General features: G+C 43.1%; 1 protein-coding gene across 1 annotated transcript in view; it reads right to left on the bottom strand.

Moving 5' to 3' along the window:
- The window catches only part of ptpn13 (protein tyrosine phosphatase non-receptor type 13), a 117,645-nt gene extending 99,557 nt beyond the window's left edge, over positions 1-18,088 (bottom strand). Inside the window, exons 1-3 of the mRNA XM_038989535.1 lie at positions 17,969-18,088; positions 16,173-16,175; positions 182-348 (exon numbers count right to left, since the gene is read on the bottom strand). Of these exons, the coding sequence (XP_038845463.1) occupies positions 182-348; positions 16,173-16,175; positions 17,969-18,083 (285 nt within the window). The 5' untranslated portion in view covers positions 18,084-18,088. The remainder of the gene's footprint in view (positions 1-181; positions 349-16,172; positions 16,176-17,968) is intronic.
- Positions 18,089-18,693: the final 605 nt, after the last annotated feature.

Here is an 18,693-nt window from a genome sequence, read left to right as displayed (position 1 = left end):
CCTTTGTCAGAGAGATTTACACGGTTATCAAAAGGATAAGCCTACACAAAACAGTTCTTATTTTAAATGTTTCTAAAAATCCCCTATGGGAAAAATCAAAAAATGGTGGAAAACGATTGGAACCATTTCCCTGTTTGACCACTGCACCTTCTAACATAATAATACACAGTATGATAAATACCTTCTCTATATCTGACAGAGATGAGAGAGTGACTCCCTCCAGGACTTCTGGAGCTGTGAAGGCCCTCAGGTCCTGCTGCGTCACGTTCTCGTCTGTGAAGGAGATGCTGCCTGAGGGCATCAACAACAGGGACCAGGGAGAGATGATGAAGCCCAGGGCAGAGGGGTCTGGAGGGAGACAGCATGGGATGAGAGGGAACCGGAGCGTCTTGATTCAATACAACAGTCACACAGCACATCATCATGAATCTCAATTGTTAGGACTTCAGTTGCTTTAGCCGAGAGACTTTAATCAAAGCCTGCAGGTATGATGATTTAGTACGGTTATGGATGAAGACAGTCATGAAAATAAAATAACCGTCAATAAATATATTTAAAAACACAGTCAGTGTTCCCACTGCACTCATTCAACTGTGGCACTGAGCCAAGGCAAAATCATTGCCGCCATGCCAATATTTTTTAAACATTTGTCAAGGCGCAGTTTGAAGATGCTAGAACAGTCCACATTTCCTTTTCCTCTGACAACAAAATGAGTAAATGTATAGAGAAAAGTCAGATAACCCCATGGTACAATAGTTGAACCTATTTACCTAGTCTGCTCGTTGTGTCCTCAGAGAGAAACATTACTCTCGAGGAGCATTCAAGTAACGAGTGCCATAGGGCGGAAAACCTGCATTCTGACAAGCAGTCAATGCACAACAATTCTTGCAATCACAGGAAAACAGCCGTTTTAAAATTCCCTTTGCTAAAGAGATGTTCCCAGCATTCCATTCCTACTTAATTTATTTGTCAATTCCTAAATATGCACTAACTGCACCATTTCAGAGTTTTTAGTAGCGTCATCGTTAAAGCACATTACCACTCAGCAATTCACCATGAGTGCATAGGGGAGAGAGGGGCTAAATGTAACACGAGTCAATTGTAGGGTAACACCACCAAAACACAATTATTTTTGAGGGACTGACTTAAATTGCGATGAGACCGATGACATTTTTAGAGTAGTGGCAACCAGGGAAAGTGTTGGGAGGAAAAATAGTGACATGAAGTGAGAAGTACAGGCAGGTGGCATGTTACCCTAACAGGTAGGCCCACATTATTCTCACAGTTTATGCATGTTTTTAGGGCATAAAATTCATCAATAGGATGCAAAGTAGTTAAAATGATCACATTTGGGATCTAGCTAATAATTAGCCCAGTAGGGTAAATGCAGATCGGCAACCCCATGCCTCAGCCTATTTATTTATAGCCAATATGTTGAAGTGTATATATTTTTAAAACAATTTTACCAATATGTTATTCGGCTGATTTCTGGGAGGTGGAAATTATAGACATTTTATTTTAATTCATTTTGGAGAAGAAAGTCCTTCTACATAAAAATTATCTGAGGGGAGGACCCGGGAGGGGGGGGGGTGTTTAAGGAGAAGTCCTTCCCCTCCTTGTTTTGGGGGTCCGGTGTCCTCCCCCGGATCATTTTTTTATATAGAAGGACTGAGCAGCTCAGTTCTAGGGACTTTTTAAAGGTACATTCTACTCCAAAATGAACAACTTTTTTTCAGAGGAAACACAGCAAAAATTATCAACAAGGAAGTCGCCTGTTTTACAATGGGGGTCAGTAGGAAATAATGTTTGGGGAAATTCATTATTATTAAGTCCCGTTATTACTCCAACTTTGTGAAAGTACATTTTTATTGACAAAAATGAAAAGGCGCGTCTTTAGTTTGCACATCCGCAGTTTGGCATGAGATGACCGTTACACCCGATGACGTGTTTCTGCGCAGGAGCTTAGCTAGCCAAAGTTCAGAAAACGCCAGGATGATGGTTAACTGCTGCCACCTAGCAACCATCAAGAACTTAAGAGCATCAGCATTACATACTAAGCCATAGGCAGAACTTTACCGCAATCATGACTAGGTCGGTTGGGCGGAAATAAAAAGTAGAGGCTTGGTTCGCCGCCAATACCTTTCAGATAAAGAAATGTTGTCGGGATGCTCAAGGTCGAAAAAAATAAATAAAACTCTTGGTTTGAAAGGTGTGAGAGAGAGAAATGGGCCCTCAGAAATGGAGTAATTCTCCTTTCCTACAAAGCAACACTCAGGAGGTTGAGTTACACTGAACTAACGTCTTAAAAATATACAAAGGAATGTTAGAGCTGCATTGCAAAATTCCTTTCTTTGACGGACTGATATTTTGCTCCTCCGAGAGGAAGAGAAGAAAGAAAAAAGACGGGGAAAAAAAGGTTTAAGTACAACATTTTTTCAAAGACTGGAATTCACAAAGTAAATAGGATGTTTCCTGTTGAATTATTTTTGACCGTCTTGCAAAGACCTCACTGGAAAAGCTGGATGTCATTGTAAGTAATTTTACTCAAGAAAATCCATGTACAACTCCAATTCCTATCCGTACCATCATAAACACTTGAGTTTCAAGGCAACACCCATACTTGATAAAATTCAACAGAGAGACAAAAAGGCAGTCCAACAACCCAAACACTTAACGCACTTGAAGGAGATCCCACAGTAAGACTGCACCCTATTCCCTATATACTTGACATTAACATTTTAGTCATTTAGCAGACGTTCTTATCCAAAGCAAATTACAGTAGTGAGTGCATACATTTTCATACTGGTCCCCCATGGGAATCGAACCCACAACCCTGATGTTGCAAGCCAACTGAGCCACATGGGCCCTTGGTTAAAAGCAGCCTTAAACTACTCCAGTCAGGCAGCACCATCAGATAAGCTTTGTTATCAGGGTTTGGGACTCAGATCAATGATGAGGCAGAGAGCCAGGCCAGGGAGTAGCTAGGGCTCTAAAAATAGCAGCAGGCAGGCAGCAAACTGTACAGTATCATGCTAACCAGCTATCAGTTTTTTTTTTTTTTTTTATCGCACAAACTAAACAAGCTTTGAGGGCACTAGGTATCACCACAAGACCTTTTTTTATTATTTTTTTAGATCATACTGTCTAGAATTGAAGTGATAAGCAGGAAGCAGAAAAGCCACTTAAATCACGAAAACCCAACACATTACTTAACCTAGTTAAACAACTCCATTCCCACGAACATGGTAGCTAACAAAATCTGTAGGTAACTAATAAACCGGACAAACAAACAAACTACTATTTTACACAAAGTAGGTTATATATGACATCACTGGAGGTGAAGACTTTGTGTTTGGACAGACAGTGTTGCTCTGTCACAGTCATAACGTTGTAAACAGAATAGTACTGTGTTCCCTACGTAGTGCACTTCCTTTGGGAAAAAAGGTAATTGTGACTTGTCAAAAGTAGAGCATGTCATAGGGAGCCATTTTGGATATAGACAGAGGGTATCATTTCTTTAGTTCGTCTCGGAGCAGGACACATTCCTGACTAGGAATAATATGGGGGCTGGGTTGAACTAAGGTCTCTACTTGTACCCTCTAGTTTAGTGGTAGTAACACCTGCAATCAATTGGTTTATTTCCACAAAAACAAAACTTTATGAATCTGTTAGTAAAAGCAGGGCACTGGTATACAAGAATATAGAGGACTACAAGCAAATAAAAATCGCAGTCACACACAGCCTTCAAAAAGTATTCACACCCCTTCACTTTTCCACATTTTGTTGTTACACAGCCTGAATGTAAAATGTATTGAAATTAAGATTGTCACAGATCGACACACACAATACCCAATAAATGTCAAAGTGACATTTTGCTTAACTCATTCCATGTTCAATAATAACATGATTTGTTTAATAACTACCCAGTCTCTGTACCTCACACATACAGATAAAGTCCCTCAGGAGAGTAGTGAATTTCAAGCAAACATTTAACCACAAAGACCAGGGAGGTTTTTCAATGCCTTACAAAGGTCACCAATTGGTAGATGTGTAAAAATAACAAAAAAACAAATAAAAGCAGATGCTGAATATCCCTTTGAGCATGAAGTTATTAAATTAGGCTTTGGATGGTGTATCAATACACCCAGTCACTACAAAGATACAGGTGTCCTTCCTAACTCAGTTGCCGGTGAGGAAGGAAACTGCTCAGGGATTTGACAATGAGGTGAGATTAAAACAGTTAGAGTTTAATAGCTGTGATAGAAAACTGAGGATGGATCAACAACATTGTAGTTACGCCACAATAACTAACATAAATAACAGAGGGGGAAAAAAAGGAAGTCTGTACAGAATAAAAATATATTCCAAAACATGCATCATGTTTGCAACAAGGCACTTAAATAATACTGCAAAGAATGTGGCAAGGAAATGAACTTCTTGTCCTGATAAAGTGTTATGTTTGGGGCCAATCCAATACATCAATGAGTACCACTTCATATTTTCAAGCATGGTGGTGGCTGCATCATGTTATGGGTATGATCTTCAACAGCAAGGACTAGAGGTTTTTAGGCTTAAAAGAGATGGAATATGCACAAAATCCTAGAGGATAACCTGGTTGTCTGCTTTCCAACAAGCACTGGGAGATGAATTCACCTTTCAGCAGGAAAATAACCTAAAACACATGGCCAAATCTACACTGGAGTTGCTTACCAAGACTACATTGAATGTTCCTTAGTGGCTTAATTACAGTTGACTTAAAAATCTTGAAAATCGATGGCAAGACTTGAAAATGGCTGTCTAGCAATGATCAACAAACAACTTGACAGAGGTTGAAGAATTTTTTAAATAAAAAATAATAATAAATAAAATGGGCAAATGTTGTACAATCCAGGTGTGCAGAGCTCTTAGAGACTTACAGGCTAGGCTGACCATACCGCTCGCGTTGCAAAATAAATGTGGAAATCTATGTTATTCAATTATTCCACCCACACCGCTTGCAAGCGTCTGCGTTGCCAAGGGCTAAAATAGAAATCAGTACCATTTGACGCAGATCGCGCTGAAAGTCCTGCCTCTCCCATCTCATTGGTTTATAGAAGCAGGTACCCACAGGTATCCTCATTGGTTATACCCACGTGGGTGACTGAAAGACGAATGAGAACAGTGGCGGTAATGCACCTAATTTATGAAAGTTGCCAATCGCAATATAAAGTCAAGAGAAGAAAAAGCCTGGAAGGAGGAGAGATGACTAGAAACGATTCGGTTGACCGTTTTATGTGTGGATTAATTGGCAGAGTAGAGGACCTTGTGCATTTCAGGTAACAACAACTCAATGTTTATATCCCAGGACAAATTAGATAGCAACAGCAAGCTAGCTAAATAGGACAAATTAGATAGCAACAGCAAGCTAACTAGCCATAAATGTTTAATGCTTTTCGACCTGTCCCCAAATTAATATAATTGGTTCAGAGTTTGTTTTGATATTTTAACCTGCGTGTCGTGATCGCGTTTGGTGTAGGGGGGACAAAATACATGTATGCACGATGGCGCACACGCTTAGCCGGTTTGGGTTCCGTGTTACAGCTGCTTCTATAAAAAGTATTGACTCGGGTGTGAATACTTATGTAAATTAGATTTCTGTATTTCATTTAATACATTTGTCTAAAAACATGTTTTCACTTTGTCATGATGTATTGTGTAGATGGTTAATGTTTTATTTAATCCATTTTTAATTCAGGCTGTAACAAAATGTGGAGTAAGTCAAGGGGTATGAATACTTTCTGAAGGCACTGTACATGCATGTACAAAACATTAAAGGATACTCTTTCCATGACAGACTGACCAGGTGAATCCAGGTGAAAGCGATGAACCCTTAGAGGTCCCTTGTTAAATCCACTTCAAAATGTAGATGAATGGGAGGAGACAGGTTAAAGAAGGATTTTTAAGAGGGTGAATGGGCAAGACAAAAGATTTGTGCCTTTGAATGGGGTATGGAGTAGGTGCCAGGCGCAACGGTTTGTGTCAAGAACTGCAACGCTGCTGGGTTTTTCACACGCAACAGTTGTGTGTATCAAGAATGGTCCACCACCCAAAGGACATCCAGCCAACTTGGCACAACTGTGGGAAGCATTAGTCGACATAGGCCGGAATCTGAGGGCAAAAGGGGGAGGTGCTACTCAATATTAGGAAGGTGTTTGCTAATGTTTGGTATAGTCATGTATGGTTACATGTATAAAATGAAGGCTTTTTGGACATGGTTGACATGCACAGGATTCCGCTTGGCTAATAAACATTCCATAGCATTCCCATCAACTAACCAAGGACACAGTAGAGCATGCAATCTCAATGCGGATGGTTGTTTGTTTTGGTGGTAGGGGAATGTTCCGGACCATTGTAGTTACTTCAATTACATATGGTTCTCATTGCAAATCCTTCACTCAGCATTCCATAACCATGCACATGAGGTCACAATTTGGACGACATGGGTCCTGTTATGTCTGGCAAAAACCAAACACTGCATTCCACAGTAAGAATCTCCTATTGAACGGTCAAGCATGGTGGTGTTCGTATCATGGTGTGGGGATGCTTTGCTGCCTCGGGGCCTGGATGACATGCCATCATTGAAGGAACCATAAATGAACCATGAATTCTGCTCTGAAAAATCAGAGAATTCTACAAGGAGAATGTCAGGCCATCCGTCTGTGAGCTAAAGCCCAGCTGGGTCATGCAACAAGACAATGATCCAAAAAGACACAAGCAAGTCTACATCTGAAAAGCAACATTTTAAAAATGTTATGTAATGGCCTAGTCAAAGTCTAGACCTAAACCAGGTAGGCTAGTTGAGAACAAGTTCTCATTTACAACTGCAACCTGGCCAAGATAAAACAAAGCAGTGTGACAGACAACACAGAGTTACACATGGAGTAAACAAACAAGCCAATAACACAATAAATAAGTCAATGACACAGTAGAAAAAAGAAAGTCTATATACAGTGTGTGCAAAAGGCATGAGGAGGAAGGCAATAAATAGGCCATAGGAGCGAATAATTACAATTTAGCATATTAACACTGGAGTGATCAATGAGCAGATGATGATGTGCAAGTAGAGATACTGGTGTGCAAAAGAGCAGAAAAGTAAATAAAATAAAAACAGTATGGGGATGAGGTAGGTAGATTGGGTGGGCTATTTACAGATGGACTATTTACAGATGGACTATGTACAGCTGCAGCTGCTCAGATAGTTGATGTTTAAAGTTGGTGAGGGAAATAAGTCTCCAACTTCAGCGATTTTTGCAATTCGTTCCAGTCACTGGCAGCAGAGAACTGGAAGGAAAGGCGGCCAAATGAGGTGTTGGCTTTGGGGATGATCAGTGAGATATACCTGCTGGAACGTGTGCTACGGGTGGGTGTTGTTATCGTGACCAGTGAACTGAGATAAGGCGGAGCTTTACCTAGCATAGACTTATAGATGACCTGGAGCCAGTGGGTCTGGCGACGAATATGTAGCGAGGGCCAGCCGACTAGAGCATACAGGTCGCAGTGGTGGGTGGTATAAGGTGATTTGGTAACAAAACGGATGGCACTGTGATAGACTGCATCCAGTTTGCTGAGTAGAGTGTTGGAAGCTATTTTGTAGATGACATCGCCGAAGTCGAGGATCGGTAGGATAGTCAGTTTTACTAGGGTAAGTTTGGCGGCGTGAGTGAAGGAGGCTTTGTTGCGAAATAGAAAGCCGATTCTAGATTTGATTTTGGATTGGAGATGTTTAATATGAGTCTGGAAGGAGAGTTTACAGTCTAGCCAGACACCTAGGTATTTATAGTTGTCCACATATTCTAGGTCGGAACCGTCCAGGGTGGTGATGCTAGTCGGGCGGGTGCGGGCAGCGAACGGTTGAAAAGCATGCATTTGGTTTTACTAGCGTTTAAGAGCAGTTGGATGCCACGGAAGGAGTGTTGTATGGCATTGAAGCTCGTTTGGAGGTTAGGTAGCACAGTGTCCAAGGAAGGGCCAGAAGTATACAGAATGGTGTTGTCTGCGTAGAGGTGGATCAGGGAATCGCCCGCAGCAAGAGCGACATCATTAAAATATACAGAGAAAAGAGTCGGCCCAGGAATTGAACCGTGTGGTACCCCCATAAAGACTGCCAGAGGTCCGGTCAACATGCCCTCCGATTTGACACACTGAACTCTGTCTGCAAAGTAGTTGGTGAACCAGGCGAGGCAGTCATTAGAAAAACCAAGGCTATTGAGTCTGCCGATAAGAATACGGTGATTGACAGAGTCGAAAGCCTTGGCCAGGTCGATGAAGACGGCTGCACAGTACTGTCTTATTGATGGCGGTTATGATATCGTTTAGTACCTTGAGCGTGGCTGAGGTGCACCCGTGACTGGCTCGGAAGCCGGATTGCACAGCGGAGAAGGTACGGTGGGATTCGAAATGGTCAGTGATCTGTTTATTAACTTGACTTTCGAAGATTTTAGATAGGCAGAGCAGGATGGATATAGGTCTGTAACAGTTTGGGTCTAGGGTGTCACCCCCTTTGAAGAGGGGGATGACCACGGCAGCTTTCCAATCTTTAGGGATCTCGGACGATACGAAAGAGAGGTTGAACAGGCTGGTAATAGGGGTTGCAACAATGGCGCCGGATAGTTTTAGAAAGAGAGGGTCCAGATTGTCTAGCCCAGCTGATTTGTACGGGTCCAGGTTTTGCAGCTCTTTCAGAACATCTGCTGTCTGGATTTGGGTGAAGGAGAAGCTGGGGAGGCAGAGCTTTTGGCCGGGGTTGGAGTAGCCAGGAGGAAGGCATGGCCAGCTGTTGAGAAATGCTTATTGAAATTTTCGATTATCATGGATTTATCAGTGGTGACCGTGTTATCTAGCCTCAGTGCAGTGGGTAGCTGGGAGGAGGTGCTCTTGTTCTCCATGGACTTTACAGTGTCCCAAAACTTTTTGGAGTTAGAGCTACAGGATGCGAGTTTCTGCTTGAAAAAGCTAGCCTTTGCTTTCCTGACTGACTGCGTGTATTGGTTTCTGACTTCCATGAACAGTTGCATATCGTGGGGACTATTCGATGCTATTGCAGTCCGCCACAGGATGTTTTTGTGCTAGTCAAGGGCAGTCAGGTCTGGAGTGAACCAAGGGCTATATCTGTTCTTAGATCTGCATTTTTTGAACGGGGCATGCTTATCTAAGATGGTGAGGAAATTACTTTTAAAGAATGACCAGGCATCCTCGACTGACGGGATGAGGTCGATATCCTTCCAGGATACCCGGGCCAGGTCGATTAGAAAGGCCTGCTCGCAGAAGTGTTTTAGGGAGCGTTTGACAGTGATGAGGGGTAGTTGTTTGACTGTGGACCCATAGCGGATGCAGGCAATGAGGCGGTGATCGCTGAGATCCTGATTGAAAACAGCGGAGGTGTATTTGGAGGGCAAGTTGATCAGGATAATGTCTATGAGGGTGCCCATGTTTACGGATTTACGGTTGTACCTGGTGGGTTCCTTGAGGATTTGTGTGAGATTGAGGGCATCTAGCTTAGATTGTAGGACTGCCGGGGTGTTAAGCATATCCCAGTTTAGGTCACCTAACAGAACGAACTCTGAAGCTAGATGGGGTGCGATCAATTCACAAATGGTGTCCAGGGCACAGCTGGGAGCGGAGGGGGGTCGATAGCAGGCGGCAACAGTGAGAGACTTATTTCTGGAGAGATTCATTTTTAAAATTAGAAGTTCAAACTGTTTGGGTATAGACCTGGAAAGTATGACAGAACTTTGCAGGCTCTCTCTGCAGTAGATTGCAACTCCGCCCCCTTTGGCAGTTCTATCTTGATGGAAAATGTTGTAGCTGGGTATGGAATTCTCAGAATTGTTGGTGGCCTTCCTAAGCCAGGATTCAGACACGGCAAGGACATCAGGGTTAGCGGAGTGTGCTAAAGCAGTGAGTAAAACTAACTTAGGGAGGAGGCATCTGATGTTGACATGCATGAAACCGAGGTTTTTTCGATCACAGAAGTCAACAAATGAGAGTGCCTGGGGACACGCAGGCCCTGGGTTTATCTCCACATCACCCGAGGAACAGAGGAGGAGTAGGATGAGGGTACGGCTAAAGGCTATCAAAACTGGTCGCCTAGAGCGTTGGGGACAAAGAATAAAAGGAGCAGATTTCTGGGCGTGATAGAATAGAATCAGGGCATAATGTGCAGACAGGGTTATGGTGGGGTGCGAGTACAGCGGAGGTAAGCCCAGGCACTGAGTGATGATAAGAGAGGTTGTATCTCGTAATGCTCGTGGCTGAATGTCCCTGCAGCAATGTTCCAACATCTAGCAGAAAGCCTTCCCAGAAGAGTGGAGGCTGTTATTGCAGCAAAGGGGGAACCAACGCCATGTCAAAGCCCATGATTTTTGAATTAAATGTTCTACACACACACACACACACACACCACTGTTAGGTCTATAGATAAATGTGCAAATTCTTTCCCAGTACGGCCTTTGTTCTAAAAATAGCTTTTTTATTTTTATTTTAGTACCAGGGGAAAAAAAATCATGTGACTACTTGGAACAGTCAAAAAAGGTCAAATGCCCATCCCTATATGGGAGATACTGATCAACAACTACAGGAAGTGTTTGGTTGCAGTCATTGCAGCCAAAGGTGGCATAACCAGTTATTGAGAGTAAGGGGTCAAATTCCTTTTTCACACAGGGGCATAGGGTGTTGCATAACGGTTTACTAAATAAATGTGTGTGTGGGAGGAGTATCCATATGTTGGACTCATTTGTTCACTCAGGTTCCCTTTAAAAATAGGTTTTGGTTGAAAATCTGATAACATTCAGTGACTAAAATATGCAAAAAGTAGAGAAAATAAGGGAAATACTTCTTCATGCCACTGTATGCATGAGGGCCCTAGACCAAGGCTACATTTCACATTCATTAACCAAGGACAGTAGCATTCTGAAGTCGCATGCCAGACTATCAACCCACCACCCTGAAGGTACAGGCCAATTACACAACCACACAGGGCAGGCCTGAGTCAAAGAGGGAGCAAGGAGACTGTCTCACTCAGAAGTAGGTTAGCAAAATCCTGAAGGAGGATTCCTGGAATCAGGAACAGAATCCTCCAACTGGGATTTCTCTGAAAACCTTATTAGTTTGGAAAAGTTACCGGAATTGTACAACCCTACTTCAAGGATCATATGACAGAAGCTGGGTATTGTCCTCTGACCCTAGTGACACAGACAATCTACACAGAGTCTCCCATCTCTGTCTCTCTACAGTGACCGGTCTGATGATGACATCAAGGGCCTTTGCATAGATGACCAGTATGTGGTCAAAAAGGCTGGCAGGCATACAAGACAGATCGGCCCACGGCCCGAGAGAGAGCGACCCACGGCCCCGAGAGAGCGACCCACGGCCCCGAGAGAGCGACCCACGGCCCCGAGAGAGCGACCCACGGCAGCAGAGCCCTTTGAACCTCCATGTTGTCAATACAGACCACAGGCAGTGGAAAATAAAGCATCCTTTGTATGAAAGTCTGTTGGCCAGCACCACAACCCCCCCTATCCTTATCTGTTGAACACTGGGGTTGTGCAGGCTGAGGTACCAGCAGCTTGCATTGTGGAACATCTCAAAGCTCAGTAGGCCATTTGCTGGAGATGAGAAATTAGTCAATCAATAAAAAAATATATGAATCATATTTCTATAAGTCAATCTGCCACACATTTCCTTGAACATCGCACTACAAAATATAGGCTACATTGTTTTCATTGAAGGACTAACGGAGGATGAGAAGGCAAAGAACCACCTAGAATGAAGTAAAGAAAACATGGTTGAGGCAACTTTTCTCCCTTAACAGCTAATATGAAGTCCAGTAAGTAAAGTCATATTGGATTCACTTTTAAATATGTTCATAAATCAAAAATGGATCGAGAGCCTCAAATCACAGAAGTTCATTCAAATATATATACATTTTTTTTTTTAAAGGCTGAAATGCTCAAGAGCAGTTCCATTGTTAGGAATGCCAAACCATCATATGGAAGCGCTAACAGACTTAGACTGAGTCTCAAATCCCACCCTATATAGTGCACTCTTTTTGACCAGGGCCAATAGTGCTCAGTGCACTATATAGAGAGCCAATTGAGATGCATCCAGAGCTTAGAATGCCAAAGACAAATATTTCCACATTAAGTGAGGTAACTAGCTAGAGGCAGGATCGCTGTGGTTTGGAAGAAAGTGTGTGTTTATATTTTGACCGGGCATTAGAACTATGACATATTCTGTTTGACATCTGCTATGATTAATCTCACACCAAACAGTAGGCTTATTGGCTCAAATATAATAAAACGAAAAATAATAAAATAAAACAAGTTTTACGAGAGTAGGTGGTTACGTCCTTTGACTCGTGAGCCTACCAAATCGGTTTAAGGAATATTCACAAAACATTTAGGTAGCTACATACTGCATCTTCATGACGTACTGAAACACAACATGTCATTTGTCCAGCATTTGATTAGCCATTTTAAAATACATAAAGGCCAGGCAACTAACACATGTAATACAATTACACAAAGTCAGAGACTTGTTTCCATTGTTGTCCTCTTTTGCTAGATTAGTGGCAGAAACATAAAAGTGACATGGGCACTCTGACATGAACGCAATCATATACAACGTCCACATATTTACAAAAAAAACAACATATTTTACACCTATACATACAGATGAAGTCAGAGGTTTACATACACTTAGGTTGGAGTCATTAAAACTTGTTTTTCAACCACTCCACAAATTTCTTGTTAACAAACTATAGTTTTGGAAAGTCGGTTAGGACATCTACTTTGTGCATGACAATTCATTTTTCCAAACATTGTTTACAGACAGATTATTTCACTGTATCACAATTCCAGTGGGTCAGAAGTTTACATACACTAAGTTGACTGTGCCTTTAAACAGCTTGGAATATTCCAGAAAATTATGTCATGGCTTAAGAATCTTCTGATAGGCTAATTGACATAATTTGAGTCAATTGGAGGTGTACCTGGGGATGTATTTCAAGGCCTACCTTCAAACTCATTGCCTCTTTCCTTGACATCATGGGAAAATCAAAAGAAATCAGCCAAGAACTCAGAAAATAATTGTAGACCTCCACAAGTCTGGTTCATCCTTGGGAGCAATTTCCAAATGCCTGAAGGTACCACGTTCATCTGTACAAACAATAGTATGCAAGTATAAACACCGACCACGTAGCCATCATACCATTCAGGAAGGAGACGCATTCTGTCTCCTAGAGATGAACATACTTTGGTGTGAAAAGTGTAAATCAATCCCAGAACAACAGCAAAGGACCTTGTGAAGATGCTGGAGGAAACATATACAAAAGTATCTATATCCACAGTAAAACGAGTCCTATATCGACATAACCTGAAAGGACGCTCAGCAAGGAAGAAGCCACTGCTCCAAAACCGCCATAAAAAAGCCAGACTACGGTTTGAAACTGCACATGGGGACAAAGATCGAACTTTTTGGAGAAATGTCCTCTGGTCTGATGAGACAAAAATAGAACTGTTTGGCCATAATGACCATCATTTTGTTTGGAGGAAAAAGGGGGAGGCTTGCAAGCTGAAGAACAGCATCCCAACTGTGAAGCACGGGGGTGGCTGCATCATGTTGTGGGGGTGCTTTGCTGCAGGAGGGACTGGTGCACTTCAAAATAGATGGCATCATGAGGGAGGAAAATGATGTGGCTATATTGAAGCAACATCAGTCATGAAGTTAAAGCTTGGTCACAAATGGGTCTTCCAAATGGACAATGACCCCAAGCATACTTCCAAAGTTTTGGCAAAATGGCTTAAGGACAACAAAGTCAAGGTATTGGGGTGGCCATCACAAAGCCCTGACCTCGATCCTATAGAAAATGTGTGGGCAGAACTGAAAAAGCGTGTGCGAGCAAGGAGGCCTACAAATCTGACTCAGTTACACCAGCTCTGTCAGGAGGAATGGGCTAAAATTCACCCAACTTATTGTGGGAAGCTTGTCGAAGGCTACCCGAATTGTTTGATCCAAGTTAAACTACTTAAAGACAATACTACCAAATACTAATTGAATGTATGTAAACTTCTGACCCACTGGGAATGTGATGAAAGAAATAAAAGCTGAAATAAATAATTCTCTCTACTATTATTCTGACATTTCACATTCTTAAAATAAAATGGTGATCCTAACTGACCTAAGACAGTGAATATTTACTCTGATTAAATGTCAGGAATTGTGAAAAACTGAGTTAAAATGTATTTGGCTAAGGTGTATGTAAACTTCCGACTTCAACTGTCTGTATACACACATACATATACATACACATATACACATACACGTGTATACATACACACACACACTAGCGCAGAGTGGCTTTACACTTGGCTAGGATGCCATCTCAACAATAACCAAGCCTTGCAGGATTGTTTGAACCAAAAGACTGGCAGAAACGGTTTCTCAGCAATGGAGTTTTTTTCCCACTCTACCACTGCCATATATAAAAACGTGTTCTGGCCCGTACCGTTCTTGAATCGACATGGCACAAAATCTGTAGCACTGCCTCTCGTGGCGCAGGAATGACAGTCCCTAACAGTAGTAAGGCAGCTCTTCAGATACTGGGGGACTGAACCGTGCACGATTTCATGTTCTAATTCAAGCGTCAGATGAATGACTCTTTCATCAACTGATAGCCACCGTAGTGAGCTGAGAAGGGCCAACAAGAGCCCGAGGGAGAAGATTCAGAATGACCCTTGACATTATAGTCTGAGCTGCCTGTAGCTTGTTCTTAAATGAACAAATGAGAGCTTCTGTACCACATATTGTACGCAGTCAAACTGAGGCTGCACGAACACTGCTGCAAGTGTTTTCAAGGTCCCTTTTTCTCTAGAAATGTGGCCTTTTCTGACTAGAAACTTCACTTTCTGGTTGACCTTGGCAATTACTCCCCTGTCGGGAACCGGTCTTGTTCACAGCCTAACTATCTAACACAGTTCTTGGCTGTAACCGCTGTGTCACCAACCGTGACGAACACCTGATGATCTACCTAGCCTAATCTTAAAGCCAAATAAATTGGACTCCGTTTTCCCCAAATAAAGAGACAGCTTGTTGTCTGAGCCAGTTACTGATACTCGTCAGTTCTGCACTAAGCTGGCTCTCAACCACGCTGTTGTATTTTAGCTTAGTTATTTATCAAATGAGGTACATTTTCAAAAAACAAATGCAACAGATATTCAGAGACTGAGGGACAACCAGGAAAAACTGAATAAAGATGAGGTAGGAGACGATAGAGGAGAGGACAGATGGTAGAGGGGAGAGACTGGGGGACAACCAGGAAAAGCTGAATGAATAGGAGAGGAGAGAGATGAGAGACAGTACGAGACGGCAGAGAGATTTGAGTGGAGAGGGAGTGGAGAGACAGTAGGAGACAGCAGAGAGACGGGAGTGGAGAGACAGTAGGAGACGGGAGTGGAGAGACAGTAGGAGACAGCAGAGAGACGGGAGTGGAGAGACAGTAGGAGACGGCAGAGAGACGGGAGTGGAGAGACAGTAGGAGACGGCAGAGAGACGGGAGTGGAGACAGTAGGAGACTCCACATACGGGTGTGGAGACAGTAGAGAGACGGGAGTGGAGAGACAGTAGGAGACGGTAGAGACATGGTAGAGGAAAGGTCAAAGTAACACAGGATCAGAGGGGTGGAATCAAAGCATGATGCAACGCTGCAGACAGCGAGAATGAATGCCCAAATGTCTTTCCTTTGTTGGCGCTGTAAGAGGCAAAAAGGGTACTTATTAATCACGTTTGTGGACATGGAATCTTAATTCAATGTTTTGGGAATCCGTAAATCGACACAATTTCAGAAAGTTAACAGATTTATATCCCTCACGCCTAGCTTGTTTCTGTTTGGGACTAGTGAACTAGATCCATGAAATCAATATATTGATCCGTCTGCGCTTTGCGGCAAAGAAATTCCTAACATTCTTGAAATCAGATCATCCCCCTACTTTAACAGTCCGGATAAATGATAGTATTCAGACCCCTGGACTCCCCCCCTCATGCTATGGGGATGTTTTTCAGCGGCAGGGACTGGGAGATTAGTCAGGATCGAGGCAAAGATGAACAGAGCAAAGTACAGAGAGATCCTTGATGAAAACCTGCTCCAAAGCGCTCAGGACCTCAGACCGGGGCGAAGATTCACCTTCCAAAGGGACAACAACCCTACGCACACAGCCAAGACAACGCAGGAGTGGCTTTGGGACAAGTCTCTGAATGTCCTTGAATGGCCCATGCAAAGCCCGGACTTGAACCCAATCTAACATCTCTGGAGAGACCTGAAAATAGCTGTGCAGCAACGCTCCCCATCCAAACCTGACAGAGCTTGAGAGGATCTGCAGAGGAGAAATGGGAGAAACTCCCCAAATACAGGTGTGACAAGCTGGTAGCGTCATACCCAAGAAGACTCGAGGCTGTAATCGCTGCCAAAAGTGCTTCAACAAAGTACTGAGTAAAGGGTCTGAATACTCATGTAAATGTTATATCAAGTCCACCTGGTCATGCTGCTGCTCCAGTTTCAACTGTTCTGACATTTACTCCTGAGGTCCTGACCTGTTGCACCCTCTACAACCACTGAGATTATCATCATCATCATCATCATCATCTGACCCTGCTGGTCATCTATGAACATTTTGAACATCTTGGCCATGTTCTGTTATAATCTCCACCCGGCACAGCCAGAAGAGGACTGGCCACCCCTCATAGCCTGGTTCCTCTAGGTTTCTTCCTAGGTTCTTGCCTTTCTAGGGAGTATTTCCTAGCCTCCTAACCTTTTCCTTCCTCTACATCTGCATTGCTTGCTGTTTGGGGTTTTAGGCTGGGTTTCTGTGTAGCACTTTGTGACATCGGCCGATGTAAAAACGGCTTTATAAATACATTTCATTGATATTTCAGTTTGACATTTTTTATACATTTGCAAAAATCTGTTTTTGCTTTGTCATTATGGGTTAAGTGTGGAGATTGATGAGGAAAAACAACAATTTAATACATTTTTGAATAAGGCTGTAACGTAACGAAATATAGAAAAAGTCAAGGTCTTAATACTTTCTGAATGCACTGCATATAAAAAAAATATAGTTACCACAGCCATGGAGACATTGGAGATATAGCAGAGAAGAATCATGAGTCATTTAAATAAACCACCATCCTGGGTCACTGTCTCAACAGGACCATAGACTTTCTGGGAAATGTGTAAATGAGATGAAAATTAGAGAGAGATAGAAAGAGAGGCGAAAGAAAACAAGAGGGGTATTTTGTGGGCTTTGTGTTTGGGGTGAGGAAAACAAAATGGAGGCCGATACACAACAGTTAACATAACAAGGATGGTTAATGCCGAGAATGGAGAGAAAGAAAAGAGAGAACAGCGAATGACAGAAAGATAAAAGACTTCAACTCATCCGATCAGACCAGACAAACCGGGGGAACTGGATGACGCAACGAACACACACACCTCTGAATCTCTCTGGTGTGCGTGCGCTGGAAGAAGTAGAGTGTGTCTGGACAACGAGCTCTCAGCAGTCTCACTCCCTAAGGTATATACACAGTGAACTCTGATTACCTAGCGATATGTCGTGGCTGCAGTCGCTCCACTGAATAATGGCAGACTCGCTTTATGCTCAACAGTCTCGTCTCAGGGGGTACTGAAACTTTGATGAATCTTGTGATTACTGTAATCAATCATATTTATAAAGCACTTCTTACATTAGCTGATATCTCAAAGTGCTGTACAGAAACCCAGCCTAAAACCTCAAAACAGCAAGCAATGCAGATGTAGAAGGTCGGTGGCTAGGAAAAACTTCCTAGAAAGGCCAAAACCTAGGAAGAAACCTAGAGAGGAACTAGAGTATGAGGGGTGGCCAGTCCTCTTCTGGCTGTGCCGGGTGCTATATCAACGTACCTCTTCTGAATAGCTCCTGGAGGCTCTCGGCACTCTGACTGAGGACAGCCCAGACCTCCTCCTCCTGAAGGGGACCTCCTCGTACCTCCAGAGCTTCAGCCAGAGAGACATGCATCGTCCCTGAGAGGAGAAAACATACACACACATTATTAAAACGTGCCAAGTGGGGACAGTGGCTTACAGTATATTGCTTTATATAACAAAACCAATTTAAAAAATAAAATAATGGACTTGCATCATCACTGAGGGACAGAAATAACTAATACATTTAAAACATACTTTAGCTTAGTGGTTTGTTGTAATTAGGGGGGGGTTCATTCCAGGGAGTGGGGATCTCCTGTAAACAGATCTTATGTTATGTGATTCATTCTTCCACATAAGATTTAAAACCGCTAAAGGAGAGGAGAGAATGCAATGTCACTACTCCCAAGACCAGCACTGTAATACGGGCTAGGTCTCCCATCATATCGTGCTCTCCTCCAGCTGACGCGACGCACCGGCCCGCTGACGCGACACACCGGCCCGCTGACGCGACGCACCGGCCCGCTGACGCGACGCACCGGCCCGCTGACGCGACGCACCGGCCCGCTGACGCGACGCACCGGCCCGCTGACGCGACGCACCGGCCCGCTGACGCGACGCACCGGCCCGCTGACGCGACGCACCGGCCCGCTGACGTACTTATAAAAGCCAGGAAGTGTGAGGAATAACAACTCCCTCCAAGA

This window comes from Salvelinus namaycush, chromosome 3 (assembly GCF_016432855.1).
Source record: "Salvelinus namaycush isolate Seneca chromosome 3, SaNama_1.0, whole genome shotgun sequence".
NCBI classification, from domain to species: domain Eukaryota; kingdom Metazoa; phylum Chordata; class Actinopteri; order Salmoniformes; family Salmonidae; genus Salvelinus; species Salvelinus namaycush.
The sequence above is the reverse complement of the archived record's forward strand: the minus strand, read 5'-3'. Positions and strand labels throughout refer to the sequence as shown.